The following is an 18,680-nucleotide window of genomic DNA, read 5'->3' as shown; positions in this document are numbered from 1 at the left end:
GAAAACAGCTTATAAGCTGTTTTCAACAACATATAAGCTAAGCCAAACGGGCTCTTAATCAGGGTGAAGTGCACAAATAGTCAATTTGGGGGCGCAATTTATGTTGTATGCGGAATTTCGATTTTTTGCAAATATACCGCTTTAGAAGTAGATGATTGAAGTTGCAAAGACTTGTCTCTCAAGTTTGTTAAACTTCGGACTTTTGCCGGAAGTGTTGCCTTGTGAAGTCAAAACTTCGGACAACTTTGCCTGAAGTTTGGTATGGGTTGACAAGGCCAACTTCAGACATTTTTTATTGAAGTCGTGGCTTGAAAAAACCAAACTTCTTTTATAAGATCCGTACTTCAATAGGTTGCATATATACTACTGATGATGTTTGTTCGGTATGCTACAAATAAACGGAAACTTTTAGAACATATTGTTGTTGCCTAGATCTGAAAGTTCGCCGTAGACAACACAACATGACTTAAAGGGCAATTCGGTGTTATGAAGCATTTCGTGTTTACATAGGAAGGGCCGTATCGAGGAGTCAGATATGATGTAGGTAGCTTAACCAGATACAAATATTAGTGATTGATTCCATGACTCAAATCCGTGACCATCAAAAATAATTTTATCGTTGCTCAAAAGGCTCCCATTCACAACACGGCAGGGTTGAAGCGTTAAAACAAAAGAGTGTTTAGCATTATATAGTACTAATCCTATTTGTTTTTCTCACCTCTCCAAAAACGCAATTAAAGAAAAAAAGAAGATAACAAATTGTTTTTTTGTGTGTGTATATTCAGTAATGGGAAATGACAGAACATCTGAAACGTCTGATCCCAAGTACACGGACCATCACAATCACTCAGGAAGGGCCTTCTTTTCAAATTTCAGCAGTACCCGCTTCTACCCATAGGTAATATATGAAAATCCAAGAAAAGGAATTACAAAAAATGAAAACAAAATTCTTGCACTTGCAAGAGAAATATTGGTAGAATGATAAAGACATTGCTTCAACTTATTTATAAAATTGTAGAAACATAATGTAATGTTTCTTATCTATACTATCCCTCCTGCTCCCCTGCCCCTCCTTCTCATTTTATATTTCTTGGTTTTCCATCGTTTTTGCAAGAAATTCCAAGAATTCTTTAACCTGCATATGATTTCACATCACGAAGGAACATTTTACTTTACATTTTTATCATAGAAAAATTTGACATGAACAACAAAATTTTGGCTAGATGTCATATTCCCAACCTCTGAAGTATCCCTGAGAGAGAAGATAGCATTACTCTCCTTTAGGCTAGTCGAAACAAGAATTCCGTAACCTTGATATCTCTCCTTCAAAACCTGGATTTAAAATATACTCTTTAATTTCAGAAGAAATGGTAGTGACATGAGATCCTGTTGTGTATTAATTACCTTGAATGCATCTTCATCTGTTCTGTCATCTCCAATATAAATGGGGAGCACATCATGGCTATTTCGAAAACCTGCATTGATGTGCATATATTTGAAAAGAATGGATAGAACCATTCGTCCTAAAATTTCTTGACTTCACCAGTTATAAAAATATTTTCTACTTTATACCTAGTGAGGAGAAGGAGATCAAATCAAAATAAATCACCAGTAACATACCTAGTGATTCAAGCAAAAACTCAACTGCTTTTCCTTTGTCCCAGTCTATTACAGGACGGACCTCTAAAACCTATTTACAAGCAAAAAAGGAGCAAGATTTTAACAAATTAGTAACAAATAATGTAATAGGTGCATTTAGAGTGTGAAAGGATCAAAATGGAGACTTCATAAGGGAATGTATGTTTTTTGTCACCAAAAATCAAGTAACTGAGATACCTTCCGCCCATGAGTTTGTCGTAGTCGAGGGTATTCTTTCAAGACATCATGGACACATTGGGCAACGACGGACCAACTCTGCATTTGAAATGAAAACATCATCAATAAATGACTGTGAAATAATTCACAAAGGTAATTATGAAACAGCAAGGAATTAGACTCACATTCTCATCTACGTTACGGTAATGTACAGAAGCACAAAACTTGTGGTTCTCAGCTTTTGCACCTTAAACTTCTTTAGTTTTATCGACGAGGGTTTAAAAACCTGCAATATGGTCTAGTTTGTTCAATTCAATTCTGATAATATTCTTTTACTCTTTTGGTTCCAATCACTACTTATTTGCAAGGCTTAGAGAAACAAGTAAAACACCTCGTCAATCATAGGTAAGAATTCACGAGCAGGCTGGAACAGATTAACTTCCTTGCCCTGCTCAAAACATAAATTAGAACTAGTTATAAGAAAGTAAGGTAGAAATGAGTAAAAAACAAATAAAAAAATGAAATGGCAATCTTTACTAGATAATGGATGAAAGGACAATTCTTATAAACTGTAATACCTGCTGGTCAGTAGATTTAATAAGTGAACCATTAGTGCACACTTCATTTCTAATCGGAAGCATGATGTCCATACCATGACTACCAGCATAATAGAGTTCAGTTAGTCCTACCAACTGATAAACCTGAAATAGGATGAACCTAAATCATAATATTTGCAAATGAAAAGAGGTCACAAAAGTAGGCGGTCTAAACTAGAATTACTTGTTAATATAATTTTTATACCTTATCACGGCTTCTTCCACTGATGATGGCTGTTGGGAAATGCTTTGCAACATCCCTGACAGCAGAACGCATCTGCAGAATTTGTAATTTCTTTTCATTGTGAACATAATCAGGTAAGCTTCTCTCTTGCAATAAGGAAAGAATGAAGTAGTTACTTACATCAGCGGAGATAAAAGCACGGTCAGGATCATCTACAATTGGAGAAAGAGTCCCATCATAGTCTAAAAAGATAACAATCTTTTTATTCTTTGCATGACTAACGATTTGCTGAAAGGAGTTAAGAGCCGATGGATACTTGAACTGCGCACAAACATCAGGAAGAGAGACGCTCGTATTAGACATTCACTCTGTCTAGGCAGATAGCTATGTGTGAAAATTTTTTGGAAAACAATGAAAATATCTAACATACCATCCAAGAAGAGTAAATAACTTTAGCATCATCAATAAAATCCTCGGCGTCTGCTTCCCTTTGAACCTTCTTACTAGGAGTTGAAGAAGACTTCATTGCATCAAGCCAACAGTTAGAACGAACATCGTCAAGCCTCCCTGGCTTCTTTCTCGGAGTCATTAGATCACTAGTGGAGATTGAAGGCCCTGGTTGAGAATAAGGCAATAAACTAGAATGAATCCGAAATCTAGACTTGTTTATCGGTGAAGGATTCGTTAGAATAGAAGAAGCTTTCGCAGAATTCAAGTTCATTGGATCTCTAAGAATTTGACTGATTTTTACTTCACTATGTAATTGAACTCTGAATATTACTAGTTGAATTGGAGTACCTAATCTTTTTATTTTTGTCAATGAAAAACCACCTCTTTAGCTTTCTCTTGTCACTGCTCCTGAGTTTGCTGCCCACCAAGCGCCAGCCTCCTGAAATTTGGTGAATCAAAAACTTTCAAATGGCATGATTGTCAAATCAGTGGTGTAATTTATCCAATTATGTGAATCTATCAGCACAAGTACCTCATACTCGGAGCCACGTTGCAGTTTAAAGAACACAACATGTTTGACTTAGAATATTGATATTAGTTATAAGCCTCTGTGCTTCCTACCTGGAGAGAAGAAAACAACCAATATATGTCATGGTGTTACTTATATCTAAATACCATTAGAAGCACAAGTTTTGACAAAACAATATCATCGTAACACACGTGGAGCATATGGAGAGAATGGGATCTTGTGATATCAACATTGGGAAGAAAATGTATTCCAATCCTAATGTCAATATAGAAACAAGATCAATTTCGGTGCTCTATATTGGAAGGCGTTTTGTTGGTTGGCTTCACGACCATTTCCCAACTGCAGAAATAGAGACCAGAAAAAAATAAACATAGTCAAAGCTAAGTAAAGTCATTGTTCAATATTGAATTTGTTGAGCTGATTTTTCTTTTCCCATTTAGTATCAACCTTAAAATATAACTAGAATAATAGATAATGTTACAGTTGAAGAATAGAGAAAAGATAAAATTGAGTGATGAGTAAAGATTGATATTTTAATTAATATGTTTAATAATAAATATTTAGTCATATTTTGATTTTTCTTTAATGTAACTATATGCTCATCAATCTGCTATTTTATTTGATTTCAATGAGTCTTGAAGCTACCAATAGTTTTACCTAACCGACTTCTTGTAGATTGTTTGTATATTGTCACGAACAGCCCGTCTCGCTCAGTTGGTAGAGCGCAAGGCTCTTAACCTTGTGGTCGTGGGTTCGGGCCCCACGGTGGGCGTTAGTCTTTCACTCTTTTCACCATTTCACCATTTTTCCGCTGATGATTGAATGTGAAGACATAAAAGAAAGAAAAAAGAAAAGAAAACACCAAGACGCACTAGGACCCGGTACCCAAGCTTCGTGCCATATTGTGAACATCAATTAATCTGCTTATATTTAATCATACATATTTCTTTAAACATTTGGAGATATTCCACCATTCCCGACATGCTTATATGATTGTACATATCAGAATGATTTTAGAATCTAAAGGAACAGATTCTGAACAAAAATATATAACGAGTTTTGAGCTGCCACGAACTTGATCCTGTAACTCGTCTAAACTAGCTCATGGTTCAATTGGTTATGAAAATTTGATTGCTTCTCATAATCCTGGCAACACCTAACATTATTGCTATGGCCGTTGCCCATCTCAAGGGGCACATCAGCAGAAGTCTTGTTTAAAACTTTCTTGTCACAGTAAATGAAATATAAGATCAGCTGCACTATTCCTAAGCCCAAGCCAACACCTGTTGAAGTCTGCAATCGTACAAACGTATTAATTTCATTAATACTAATTCATAAGTGCCCCGCATATTAATGCTTGGTAGATCTATTTCAGTATTTGAACAGATGAATATATAGGAGAGATGGTAGCGGTACTTACGCCAATAAATGGGTCCATTCCTAGCATGGCATAGATAAACCAGCAGGAGCAAGATATGACAACGGCAAATGACAGGAAGAATGGCATGAACTCCACGCTCTTTGTCCTGATTACTAGTCTCTGCACAAATAAACTTGCCTTGAGTATCCAACGGCATCAATTGAACCCAATAATTTTTTTCACAAAGCATAACTATTGTGTGCGTGTGTATATATCTAAGTTTCTATTTATCTCCCTTTTTTCTTTTTTTCTTTTTTTAATCTGGACTCTGTCCAATTAGGATCCTTGTTACATTATTCATCTCTTTCTCTTAACCTTTGTTCTTAATAACTCTCTTCTTTAACCACACCCCGGACATGGCTAAACTTTCATCCTTTATCATATATATTTATATATATATATATATATATATATATATATATATATATATATATATATATATATATCATGTAATAAATCACTAAAATTTCGAGAATATTAAGTTGTGAACTCGTAATTGCAAAGATGTAATGTAATATTATAATTCAAGTAGCGAGAGCATAAATATTAAATCTGCCAAATATAAATCTTGAATATACCTTACAATGAGTAGGTAGGATATGTTATTATTGAAAGTTGTGAACTATTCCTACTCCGTTCCTAAATTTCATTTTAGACGTCTTAATTTAATTGGAGACGTAGTTTAAAAAACATATTGAAAACTTTTGAAATTTTATGATCTTAAACTAAAAAAGTGAATAACAAAGAATTAACCTAAGAAGCCACTGGCCCACCCAACCGCTTAAACTAGATATAGTCCGTAGATGTATAATATATACATAACCCACATATAATATGTGTATAACCATGTATATTCAGTTTATAATTTATGTATAGCGGCTAGGAAAAGAAAATATTTAATCCGGCTGGCTATCTGTATAAAGATCCCTAAAAATAAAAGGAAACTTTATTATTATGGTATATATACCAAAAATATCTGTCGAAAATTTTTGTGGTTGAAACAGTTTATGTGGAGTGTCATTAAGGGTAAAATAAGAATATTAAAATTAAGAACTTACTCAATATAGAAATGTGATATAAACACATAAATTGAAACAGAAGAAACCATAGACTTACGTCTTTTTGCTTTTCTAAAAGCATATAGTATAACCACTAATTATAAAAATTGAAAAAGCGATGATAAGAAGTTTGAAGAGCTTACAATGATAGACATGGGAGATGCATACATAACAATGGAGAAGATGGTGGCAGCAGTACCACAGAATAACTTCCTGTTTTTCCCATGAAAAGCAAGCACAGATACAAGTGCTGCACCAGCAAAAGCCAAGAGGACTAAAAAGAACATTGCTAAGATTTTTCCCTTTTGTTTGTTGGGCGCATATAAGAAAAATATGAGCACGTAAACCAACTCAATTGAAGCTCCAGCCCCATTGATTGTTGCTACTAGAATATTGCCCGATGTTATAAAAGGCAGACCGTACCTATGAATTAAATCAATAAGTTTATCAGTCTATTATGACCAAACAATTCGAGACAATTATGATCAGATGCGATTTAATTCAAGATTTGTATAAATGAAGATGTCATGAAGAGTACACTAACAGCTTGTTTGGATGAGTTGTTACCTATTGTATTGTATTGTACTGTGTTGTTAGTTTAAATTTATTTTGATTGTTACTTAAATTTTAATGTATTGTATCGTTAAATCAATCGTTACGTAACGATGAAAAGTCTCATTTTATTTAACGACCAATTTGGTGTTATCGCGTCGTTACCCTATTTTTTTTTTCTTCTCAGTTGTATTATCCAATAATTCTATTTTATACTCTATCTTTTTATGGTAACTCTATCCGGTACCCTACTCTTTTTTTGTAGGTTTATCCTTTAAATCGCCGATGTGTGAGATTATGTAACGATCAGAAACGATACAATCTATCTAAATGTTGTGTTAATCAAAACAATACTACAATACGATACAATACAACACATTATACACTACGGTACGATATATTATGAAACAATATATAACAACCATCCAAACAAAGTGTAAGAATACTAATTAAAAATATATTTGTATTTAGTCCTTAGAGGTTTAACCAATTAAGTCCATGTGAATCTGCGTGGATGAGCACCTTCACCCTAAAATGCGCCAAATATTTAGTATCATTACAACATGAGTTTGGTAAAGAGGCGCTTCAATAACTCAATGGAAAAACACGTTTTAATTATTTTTATTTGGGTATAGATAGTTACCATGCAGAAAGCAAGCAGTTGAGAAATGTCATGACGTAAGGTACGCCAGAGAACTGTTCAGTCGATTTGTTCTTGATGATCCTCTTGAATGTGAACCTAATATATTCAATTAAACGAAAACACATTAAAATAAAAATTATTTATGATGTCACTACATATACCTTAAAGTCTGAATATAAATTATCATTTGAACGAACTGAGCAAAAGCAGAGGGGAGCAAAGGAGGTCAATAGTTGCAAAATTATACTATGTAAATAGGGAAAAATGATTTTTTTTTTCTTTATATTAGAATCCCCTTGGCATAAGAATTTTTTTTTGAATCCCCTTATTAGAATTTTTAACTCCGAGTCACTAAATGAGCATGACTCTCTTTACAAGAAGACGCCCCCCTCCCCCCCGCCTGTTTTTTTTTTTTTTTTCAAAAAAGTAGAATAATCTGAGAATAGTTCTTGAGAATTATACTTACGTTGGTACCAAGAAGAGGAAGAGAGTGGCGGCATTTCCTGTTAATTAGCAGAAAAAAAGAAGCAATAAGAAGGAAAACTCAACCAGAAATTTATTTAAAGAGAGAAAATATAAAAGGAAATAAAATGTGAAAATGAATTGAGAGCCAAATTTATTAACCCACCTAAAATCCCAAAAACAAATTGTATAATGTGTACAAGACCACCCATGTTGTGTTCTACTAGAGCTAGCTCTTCAGTGCAAGACTTCTCTGCAGGAATATCCGACTATCTCTAGAATTCTATAAATAGAGGACTCGATGTGCTTTGAATATTATTTTAATCAAAATTAATAATTAAACAATCCAAGAACTTGGAGTACTCAAAAGGGTAACCTGACCAATAATTATTCAAAAGTAGAGGACCTTGCATGGGCTTATAAAGATGTCATCGCGATCATACCACTGTAAAAGTAGACAACGAAAAAAAAGAAAACGAGTGGAGCACTAAACTCGAAATAATTACTAAAAGTGAAGAATAGTAATAGAGTTGAAGAAAAGTGAAGATGAAAGTATTCTCATGCAATTACGTTATAACGTATTTATAGAGAGAGGGAGAAGCATAAGCAAGGTCAGTTAAGTGGATCTAACAAACGTGGGGAATAAAACTCAGCAAATTTTCCGGATCTAAACGTAACTAAAGAAGCTGCTTAACTGAATTCTCTACGAATTTGATAGACTGTTCGACTAAACTTTTGAAAGGCCTAACATGTTTTTATTTTTACTTTTAAAAACACTTATTTTAGGTGTCTGATCAAGTTTTTAGTGGAGAAATGAGTGCTTTTTGAGTAGGAATAGACTTATGTTTTAATGGAGACATGAGTGCTTTTTGAGTAGGGATCGACTTATTTAAGCAGAGGGTGAAAAACGTAGCATCTCTAAAAGATAAGTGATTTTAGATTTTTATAGAAGATATTTTCCCCAATGTTTACTGGACAAGATTGCCCATATAAGAAATCATTCTTACCGAATTAGTTAGTAGTAATAATTTTCTTTTTCGTAATTTGGCATTTCAAAGTACTTTTCTAAAAATATTGGTAAAACATAAACATGTAACAAAATTGCTTCACAAATTATTTTGCCAAATACATACCAGTCTACCAAAGCACTTTTAATAAAAAAATACTTAAGATAAATTTTGGCCGCTTGACTAGACATAGCTTTAATTTTCCTATTCAATAGTTAATTAGTTATTCATTTCTGACAAAAAGTTTATGTTCAACTTTTACAAAGAATTTCTTCATGAATACAGAGATGTGGATGTTAACGAAGTAAATGAAGATGGATGTGAGGTCATATAATTTTTTGGTGTAAGTTGTTTATTGCATTGATTTGGTATAAACACCAGATGTGAGTAAGTATTTACTAATTCTGATTGTCTATGTTGCTTTATTTAATTGAAACTTTTTATTTTGTTTGTATGTTGTTTCTGTTTGGTTGATACAGTGAAACCTCTCTATAATTGTCATTCTTTATAGCACCATTTCAGTATAATGACTTGATTTTTCCGGAACCGATTTTTCATGATATTTTACTTCTCTATAATAGCATTCTACTTATAACAGCAGTGACATTCATTATAGCGGTACACTCTTTGTAAAATTACCTCTCTATAACAGTCAACTCAAATATTGTGTAATATTTTGGGGTGAGATAGAAGAGTCCACCGTTAAACTCTTAGACAACCTTTAAGTGAAAGCTATTAAATTACCTTTTGCTAATAATGTGGACAAAATTCTTCGTCAATTCAAGCGTTTATCACTAAGAGACTGAAATTTACGAAACAATACAATTGTAGAATTCTTATGTCAAACTTCAATTATTTAAATTCTCAATTAATTTTCAATACATACGTTCCTTAAATTTTAATTCTTTATCGGTAGGGTACAACTAGTTATGAATTTATTAGAAATTTATTAATCTTTTCAATTTTTAATTAATGAGGTATGAAAATCAATTGAGATTTTAAAATTAACAAGTGTATTGTTTTCGTTTATAACATAAAAAATACAGAGAAATAATTATTTGCATATTTTTGTAACAGTTAAATTAGATCTAAACATCAAATGTTAATATACATATATAACAACACCTCACTATAGCAGCCATGAATTTTCGGATAAATGCTGGCATTATTTTGACTGTATATAAACCAATGGGCCAAACATATAGGAACCCTTACTTTTGTTCATATGTAAACCGATCAGCGTAAACAATTGTAAGTTTCATGTAAATCGAAATGAACTCAAACTCCATGCACAGAGTATTATATTATCCTAACCATTAATTAAGGGTATAAAATTTATAATAACAGAGCTTAAAATTTCTAATTCACATAAATGACATAAGTTTCACAAAAATGTCATGACTTTTTCGCAAAGGCTAAAAAGCAAAACATGACCTTCAGTATCACGAAAAAGTAGTTTCGAGTTCGAAGTTTCTCTTTTTAAATAAAAGTTTCTTTTAAATTAATATATAAAAATGACTCAGGACAATTTAGTAAACAGAAAAACAGGAAATTAGATTAAAAAAGATCAATCGATTAGTGAAATACGAAGAAGTAAATGATCTAAAGGGCAATGGAATTAAGAACAAGAGCTACCTAGAATTTTCATGTTGATGTTTAACTTATCATTTGGCCCTTTTTTATTTGCTACACGCCATGTGAAATATATGGTACTTGGAATTTGTATAATAAGAGACAGAGGAATATAAAAGAGGAACTGAGATTTAGGAAGGATGATTAAAGGAATTGGAAAAAAAAATATTAGAGGGAAAGAGAACAGGACAAGAAGAAAAAAAAGGTGAGGCAAAATAAATACCATAAAATTCGAAAAGAGATTTTGGAATGGACGGAATAAAAAGAAGGGGAAAGAATAGATAAAGGAGAAGCAAAAGAGGAAAAAAAATGGTAGGGTAAATATAAAATAATTGAAAAAAGGGAGGATAAAATAATGTGGCGAGTTGCAACATACATAAATCATTTCATATACTGTAGTATTAAAAATGAAATATTGATTCTTCAGGTATGTTTTGATTGTAGAATAACCATCACTCAGATTTTCCGTAAAGTTAAAGAGTCTTTTTTTCTTTTTATCTATTTTACTTTTTTTTTTTTTGTTACTTGTTGTAGACCTATCTTTGACATTATTGTTTTTTTTGAACATTTATTTAGTTGATTCGCTTACATTTTGTTTTTGTATACTTTTCTTTGATTAAATACAACAGGTAAAGGGCATGTTTATATCTTAGGTCACTCGACATATTTTGCAGTGATAAAAAAATATATTCTCCTTTATGAGAAAATAGCAAAAATTATAGGTATATATAGCTAGAAATAAGGATTGATTCAATCACCAATTTAAGAAATGTAAGATCTAAGACAAAATCTAGAAATTTAATTGAAAGGGAAAAAAGAAAGAAATATGTTATAAGGGAAAATGGTCTAAATGGAAAATTAACACTTGTGTTAAGAAATGATCATCTCATCTAAAAGTTTAAGTTATTAAAAGGCCAAATACATAGATAGCCCCTTAAACTTGACTGAATTTTTCATTTTGACACCTCAACTATAACCGGTTCCTATTAAACACTTCGACACCATAATGTGTCAGTTTCCATCTTTGGCCAAAGTGTAGCGCGTAATTATCAAACACGCTGATATGAAAGATGGGCCAATTAATATTTGAAAACTGTAAATTAACAAACAAACAAAATGAAATAGGAAAAGGAAAAGGACTTTTAAGACAAAAGGAAAAACCATTTTGATAATCCCTTTCGCCTCTCCTTTGTTCGTCTTCTCCATTCTTTTTCTTGTTTTTTTTTTTCTTCTACCTTTTGGGAAGTAGTCACTTTTGAGTGAGAGTAACCTTTCTAAAAATGTCATTCATATTATCACCCCTTTTACTGAAGAAGAATTTAAGAAAAAAAATAAAGAAAATTGAGAAGTTTAACATGGGTTGTTGAAGAAACCCCACAAAGAAACTCTGCTTAAAATTATAATTACATTTGTATCTTAGATCATCTCTTTAGGTTAATAATGCTATATATAGAAGGGTGAGAAAAAACATCATTACACGGATATGTCTTTTGGACAGATTGAACAAAAAGATTGTATCTTTAACAAAAGATACCCAGAAGTAATTCAGAGATATTTCATATAATCTAAAATCAAGGACCGGAATTCTTGACAGCTAAGAACTACCCAGTTAAGTATAAAGTAAAGGATTGAAAAAATAATCTAGGATGTTGTTGTCTTCGCCAGAGAGTTTTCTGGTAAGTACTCATTTTTACGGCCTGTTAAAAGTTTCCAGGTGATGCCTTTTCCGTTTTTCAATGCCCTTTTATGGGATTCTTTTGAGTTTGAATTTAAAGACTTTTGATCTGATGAATGCTCAACAGTAAAATAGTGGCGGTAGCGACGGTATTGCCGCTGGTGGTGTTGGTCGTGGTTCCACCAAAATGTCGAAACTTATGGCATGGGAGGGAACGGTGAAATATTTGTGCTTCCACAAAAGAAGATAATAGAAGAAAAAAAAAACTTTGGAGATAAATCAGCAAACTGGAAGAAGAAGATATTGATAATGGTGGGAGTTATGTGATAAAGAAACAAAATAAGAGAGGAAAAAAATATGCTTCTCACGCGCCAACTCTAGGTGAGAGCCACTTCTTTTGCCACATCAGATAAGGTGTTCAATAGACACAAAAGAATGCATCTTCTTGTGTGTGAACCTGATTCATTTTTATGAATCAAGCCACATGAAAAAGTTTGTTTATTACTTGACGACAGAGCTCACATCATGTCATTAGTTGCCTAGTTCTGTTAAAGGCCTCTTTCAATTGGATAACTACCAATTAGCTTTAGAACTAGGTATGATAAAAAAAAAAAACTTTCTGTAGTTGAGTGTATAGACAGAGGAGGGAAATGTAATATGTAGTTTTTTGTCCATATGATCCCTCTCTCTATAATATTTTGGTTTGATTTTCTTGGCAATCGATGTTATAAATTTAGGTAATGCCTATACAGTCCTCGTTATTGTGCTGCTTAGAATTGGTAAAATGGTTTAAAAAATGAGTAATTATCCAATCCGATCCATTAAATATGAGTTGAATCTTTAAAATGGATCAAATGCATATATTATCCACATTATTCACAAAAAAAATGGATATTTGTTGTAATTTATTTATCTAATGGATGTCCATCAAGACTATCTTGGAGAGCAAGATCATTTCTTAGTCACCAAATATTTTGGCCACTAGGTTTCCTCTTATACTTTGCCATCAAGTATGTTGGGTCACCAAAATCTTGCCACTAGGTTTCCTCTTATACTTTGCCATCAAGGATGTTTAGTCACCAAAAATCTTGGCCTTGCGTGTCCTCTAACTATTTGGCCATCAAGGATATGAGGCCATATGTTTTGTAACAGAGAACATAAGCAATACACAATCTTATCTCTCTCTATATATTTCTCCCGTGTATTTATTTTATAGTCTTTTTTTATAACACGTTATCAGCACGAGACTCTGCCATTCTCGAGCAAATACTTTGAAAGCCCCGAATGTAATGAATTTCTTTTTCTTAATTAATGGCAAATCTTTCTAAACATGAATTTGTTGCCTTAGATATATCTGGGAAGAGCTACCTGTCTTGGGTTCTTGATGCCGAAATTCATCTTGATGCGATGGGTCTGGCAAACACCATCAAAGATAAAAATCAGGCATCGAATCAAGACCGTGCCAAGGCAATGATATTTCTTCGCCATCACTTTGATGAGAGCTTGAAAATGGAATATCTCACTGTTAAAGATCCTCTTATGCAATGGAATAATTTAAAAGATAGATATGACCACCTGAAGATGGTTGTGCTTCCACAAACACATTTTGATTGGATCCATCTGAGGCTACAAGATTTTAAATCTATTTGGGCGTATAATTCTGCCATATTTAAAATTATTTCTCAATTAAAATTATGTGGTGAAAATATCACCGATCATGATATGCTAGAGAAAACATTCTCCACTTTCCTGCCTCGAGTATGCTCCTGCAGTAGCAACAACTTTCCTGCCTCGAGTATGCTCCTGCAGTAGCAATACCGAGAGATGAAGTTCAAGAAATATTCTGATCTAATCTCACATCTTCTAGTGGCTGAACAACATAATGAATTATTAATGAAAAATCATGAAAGCCGACCTACTGGTACTGCCCCATTCCCTGAAGTGAATGAGACAAATTTTCGCCACTAGGCGTGGAAGAGGTCGTGGCCCCAATCGTGGTCACGGCCGTGGTCGAGGAAGGAATTTTAATCATGTTTCTCATCTTGCACCAAATAATACCTTTCACCACCAGCAGTGTAAAAGGAAGGATGAAAAGCATGAAGCTGTGTAAAAGAAAAATTCAGAAAATAAATGCTTCCGATGTGGAGGAAAGGGGCACTGGTCACGTACCTGTCGTACGCCAAAACACCTAGTTGAGTTGTATTAAGCCTCCGTCAAAAGGTCAGAAAAGAATGCCGAAGCAAATTTTATTTCTGAAGATAATGTTGTGCCCATGCATCTAGATGTGGCAGATTTGTTTAAACTCCCTAAAGGAAAAATAGATCATCTGGTCGGTGATGGATCTGTAAAAGTTTAGATATTTTCATCCATGTTGTTACTATTATCTATAATAGTTCCATAGTTATGTAAATAAAGTTTGTGTAATGTTTTGTTTAATAATAATATCTACTTTCATATTCACTTTGTCTATCCTTTCATTTTGAAGAATATATGGAAATTCCTCAAATTTTATTTGGATCGATGGCCAATCATGAAGATATTTGTGTGATTGATAGTGGAACAACGCATACCATATTCAAAGATGAGAAATAATTTTCTCACTTGCGTAGGAAAAGGGGAAATATTAATACAATTTCTGGCAATTCGAAATTGATTGAAGGCTCCAGAAGAGCTACTATATTTCTACCTAAGGAGACAAAACTTGTTATAGAAGATGCATTATTCTCTTCTAAATCCCCAAGAAACTTGTTAGATTTCAAAGATATCTGTCGTAATGGGTATCACGTTGAGACATTAAACGAAATAAATGATGAATATCTTGCCATTACAAAGAATGTCTTCGGCTAGAAATATGTTTTGGAGAAATTACCAACTTTGTCTTCTGGTCTGTATTATGCAAAAATTAATACAATTGAAGCACACTCTATCGTAAACCAGAAGTTTAATGATTCAAGTACTTTTGTGCTTTGGCATGACCAAATAGATCACCCTGGATCAATAATGATGAGATGAATTATTGAAAATTCAAATGGGCATCCACTTAAGAACCTGAAGATTCTTGAAAGTGGTGAATTTTCATGTGCCGCTTGTTATCAGGGTAAATTGATAGCTAAGTCATCACCAATCAAAGTTAATATTGAATCTCCTGCCTTTCTAGAGCGTATGCAAAATGGTCTTATGTGTGCCTCCTATCGTCTCGCAACCTGGCGTTTGCAAAGTTATTGGCACAAATAATACGCTTAAGGGCACAGTTTTCGGATTATCCCATTGAAGCTATACGCCTCGATAATGCTGGAGAATTTACATCTCAATCTTTTGATGCTTATTGTTTATCAGTTGGGATAAAAGTTGAACATCCTGTAGCTCATGTTCATACCCAAAATGGCCTTGCTGAGTCATTTATTAAACGACTACAGTTGATAGCAAGACCACTATTTATGAAAACACGGTTGCCTACTACCATCTGGAGTCATGCTATTGTTGACACCCAATTTTGTCCCTCCTTTATTCCAATATTATTTTCTTGGGCTTTTAAATTTATTAACGAGCTAAATACTGTGTTTTCACTACTATTTTTTATTACTATTAACATCGTTACTTTCATTACTTTATTACAAATTTTAAATGGTTTGCCATCGTTTCATTTTAGGATTTGTACTCGTTAAATTAATTTTACTTTATTGAATCCTTTACTTTCTACATACTAATTTTTAATTGTCTTCACATAGTACATATTGTACTAGTTATTAAATTAGAAGCCCAAAAATAATTAAATAGAGTAGGAAGGGCCAATATTTTTCAGCCAAATTAATGACTCAAAATACAAACACAATATTCATTAATTCCACCGGACCAATTCCAACGACCAGCCCAACTGAAATTACTCAACCATCCCTTTACCCATTCTCGTATGACCCGGCCCATTTACATCTCAAAACCGGTTGAAGCCTAATCTTCAACCTAGCACCGCATATCCCCTCTGTTCTCTCTCCTCCACTCTCTCTTCGTTCCTCTCCCTCTTCCATTTCTAGCTAACATCCCAAACCACCTTTAACCATACACAGACTTTGTCCACCCCCTTTTTAAGCAAAATCGTCCTTTTTCTGCTTCCATTTGGCAATTCTCTGGTCTCACGCTCCAAATCACAGAAAAAATCTCCAAAGACCATAATAGATTCCACCATTTCGGGAAACTATGAATACATCACGTGATGGTCCGCAAGTTCATCCAAAATCGGCCAACGTTCACTTGGAAAAGATTTTGGACGAGATTTCGAAAAGGGTCTCATATCCCGCCCAATTTCGAACCTCAAAAAACCCTAGTTTCGTCCTATATATACTAGCATTAGAGTTCTTTTTTTTGGCAGCTTGAATGTTCGGAAAAGAAATACAAAACAATCTCACTTTACTTCTGGACATCGATTTCAAAATACAAAACATTTACTCTGTATTACTCTATTATTGTTTCGAATCCGTCAATACGAGAGTAGATTCGAGACCTCCGCGTCCCGTTCACTGCACCCGAAAGAGGTGATTTTCTTTTCCTTTTAGTTTATTTGGTATTTTATCTATTTGATGGTCGCGTGTCCCGAATTGCTGATGTATGCGTGTTTGAGTTAACTGCTCGTCCTGTTCAGTCAGATTAGTTGCTTAATTATTAGTTTAGGCATGTTTATGCATGTTTTAATTCTTGCCTAACCATACTAAGATATTGGTAGTTGTTGTTATTGAAGTTGATGTTGGTTAATTGAAGTCTCTTTAGTTGACAAAGTGATAGCTGCCTGTTTGAATTGATATACGATGCTGGCTTATTAGTTTAAGATTTATGTCGGTCCATAAGGTCATGGCTGTCTGTTTAAGTTGACAGGATTAATGTCGAAATGGCTAGTTTGAGACTTAGGTTAGTTTACCATGTCATTGCCGCAACACTCGTTTCAAAGATCTGTATTTTCTACATTCTCTTGGAATTTGTTTAAGTTAACAGGATTCATGTTGGATATACTCGTTTCAAAGACTGGTATTATCATTTGTAAAAGGATCAAATTCTGGTTTACTTGATCACTTGAGTTTGATTTCTTTTGTAACGACATTTACTAATCAGCTGTAGGGATTTCTATGATAGGGTAATAGATATTGCTTTGAGTTTATTTTTTGGCTTTTTTTTCATTAGTACAATTAACTGAACCCTTTTGGTAATATCAATCCCTTCCTCCTGTTCGGATCAGACCATGGATAAATTCTATAAAAACTGAACAGAGGAAATAAATAGACAGCCTTTTGTTGTTGTGGACGAGTTTTTTTGAAGTTTGAAGTATGATTTATTCTGGTTGCTGAACGTTTGAAATGGTTTTACATTTGGCATTATGAGATGAACATGTTCAATATCCACATGTGACATTATTCTGGTTTCTGATTGCAGTTGTTTTGCTGGTTGGAAGCCGAGGTAATCTAGGGATTAATTTGATCTCTTTTGATAGTCGGCCATGCTTAGGAGGTTCTAGTTTTTGTGTCTTTTTTTTTTTTGATCTTATACGACACTGGAATAAGGATGGCAACAGCCCTTTTGTTTGTCTAAATTTTCTTTAAATTGGAGTTTCAGCCCATTTACAGCCTGCTGGTTGTGGAGATGTTTCTTTGCTATTTTCCTTGGCCTCTTCGTTGATTTTTTGAGTCTCACAGAATATTGCATAAAAGTTTAAAGAAAGGGGTAGAAATCACTATTGTTGTATGCTTCTGTTTACAATTAGAAATACAACTTGATGTGGTGTTTCTCCTGCTGCCAAACAATACATATGCTTAGCCCATTAAATCACCCATTTGAACAATCGGTTGGGCCTATCCCCTCCAAGTACATGTATAGCTTTGTTTGCTTTGTGCCTTGGCCCTTTTCCTACTTTGTGGGCATCTAAATTCAAATGTGGGCCTGCTGTCCCTGACGTGTAAACTATTTATAACCCGGATTAGACTGTGTGGTGTGAAATCAGTACTTATGTAGTTACATTAAATTCATCTTAAGTGTGCGTTTTAGATTTCGATATCCTTTTGTAAATTACCTTGTTATTAATCTTTATTTTTCTTTCTTTTACATGTACACTTCGGAGCGATATGGGGTCTTCACAAAGATACATTATTCGAATAGTCTCATTTTGAGATTCCGCGGCATTCGAACTTTGCATGCGCATTCCCATTCGGCTCTCATTCTCTCGACATTCATCCGAACAGAAAACAAAGAGAGTGGCTAGCCGAACGGCTAACCTCTAAAAACTCTACTCCTCTATGGAAGCCAAATATGGCTTTAATCATCTTACTTTATTTTTCGATGCTTGTTTTTACGTTGGTGTGACTAACATTTTACCTAGCTGTGGGATTGTGATAAATACTTAGCTGCCTATGTTTAACCGAGCCTATTTCATATTAGGATGTCTTAATTAGTAAATTTGGGTCTTAAATCAGGTGAGTTTAACTGTTCCCCGTAAGTTTGGCATTTTTAGAAAGAAAGATATGCTTCCAAAGTATTATAAACTTTACACACTAATGTTCGCTTGTTTTGAGAAATAAGAAAAACGAACTAGTTTTCATGGATAACTGTTCTACTTTAGCTCCTTTCCAACACTTGAAACATATATTTGTAAAAACAATCTTTACATAATCTATATCG

General features: G+C 33.7%; 2 protein-coding genes, 1 long non-coding RNA gene and 1 other non-coding gene across 4 annotated transcripts; 2 read left to right on the top strand and 2 right to left on the bottom strand.

Annotated features, from left to right (window-relative positions):
- Nucleotides 1-752: 752 nt before the first annotated feature.
- LOC132641161 (probable trehalose-phosphate phosphatase F) lies at nt 753-3,331 on the bottom strand. Its single transcript, XM_060358058.1, has 10 exons — nt 3,026-3,331; nt 2,776-2,916; nt 2,617-2,688; nt 2,394-2,516; nt 2,207-2,263; nt 1,837-1,914; nt 1,621-1,690; nt 1,405-1,475; nt 1,240-1,332; nt 753-1,135 (listed from the first exon to the last, which is right to left on the bottom strand). The coding sequence occupies exons 1-10, from the start codon at nt 3,314-3,316 to the stop codon at nt 1,082-1,084; spliced, it is 1,050 nt and encodes a 349-aa protein (XP_060214041.1). The 5' UTR covers nt 3,317-3,331; the 3' UTR covers nt 753-1,081.
- A 942-nt stretch (nt 3,332-4,273) lies between these two features.
- Nucleotides 4,274-4,346, top strand: TRNAK-CUU (transfer RNA lysine (anticodon CUU)). Its single transcript has one exon. It is a non-coding gene; the product is annotated as a tRNA-Lys (tRNA).
- Nucleotides 4,347-4,471: 125 nt separating this feature from the next.
- On the bottom strand, nt 4,472-8,248 carry LOC132641171 (bidirectional sugar transporter SWEET1-like). Its single transcript, XM_060358067.1, has 6 exons — nt 7,876-8,248; nt 7,714-7,750; nt 7,248-7,343; nt 6,196-6,475; nt 4,995-5,114; nt 4,472-4,867 (listed from the first exon to the last, which is right to left on the bottom strand). Exons 1-6 carry the CDS (start codon nt 7,919-7,921, stop codon nt 4,667-4,669), a joined length of 780 nt encoding a protein of 259 aa, XP_060214050.1. The 5' UTR covers nt 7,922-8,248; the 3' UTR covers nt 4,472-4,666.
- A 7,684-nt stretch (nt 8,249-15,932) lies between these two features.
- On the top strand, nt 15,933-18,471 carry LOC132641155 (uncharacterized). Its single transcript, XR_009582733.1, has 2 exons — nt 15,933-16,552; nt 17,442-18,471. It is a non-coding gene; the product is annotated as an uncharacterized LOC132641155 (long non-coding RNA).
- Nucleotides 18,472-18,680: the final 209 nt, after the last annotated feature.

Source organism: Lycium barbarum, chromosome 1 (genome assembly GCF_019175385.1).
Source record: "Lycium barbarum isolate Lr01 chromosome 1, ASM1917538v2, whole genome shotgun sequence".
NCBI classification, from domain to species: domain Eukaryota; kingdom Viridiplantae; phylum Streptophyta; class Magnoliopsida; order Solanales; family Solanaceae; genus Lycium; species Lycium barbarum.
This window is presented reverse-complemented; position numbering and strand designations above follow the sequence as displayed.

Excerpts from the sequence above, each read along its gene's own strand:
- LOC132641161 (XM_060358058.1), bottom strand. The coding sequence starts at position 3,316 with ATGAACTTGAATTCTGCGAAAGCTTCTTCTATTCTAACGAATCCTTCA. Across the intron at positions 1,915-2,206 it reads TCTTACCTATGATTGACGAG|AGTTGGTCCGTCGTTGCCCA; the intron begins GTGTTTTACTTG and ends TTTCAAATGCAG. Across the intron at positions 1,136-1,239 it reads CTCTCAGGGATACTTCAGAG|GTTAAAGAATTCTTGGAATT; the intron begins GTTGGGAATATG and ends AATCATATGCAG.
- LOC132641171 (XM_060358067.1), bottom strand. The coding sequence starts at position 7,921 with ATGGGTGGTCTTGTACACATTATACAATTTGTTTTTGGGATTTTAG. Across the intron at positions 7,751-7,875 it reads ATTTGTTTTTGGGATTTTAG|GAAATGCCGCCACTCTCTTC; the intron begins GTGGGTTAATAA and ends GCTAATTAACAG. Across the intron at positions 5,115-6,195 it reads CATCTCCCATGTCTATCATT|AGACTAGTAATCAGGACAAA; the intron begins GTAAGCTCTTCA and ends TTATTTGTGCAG.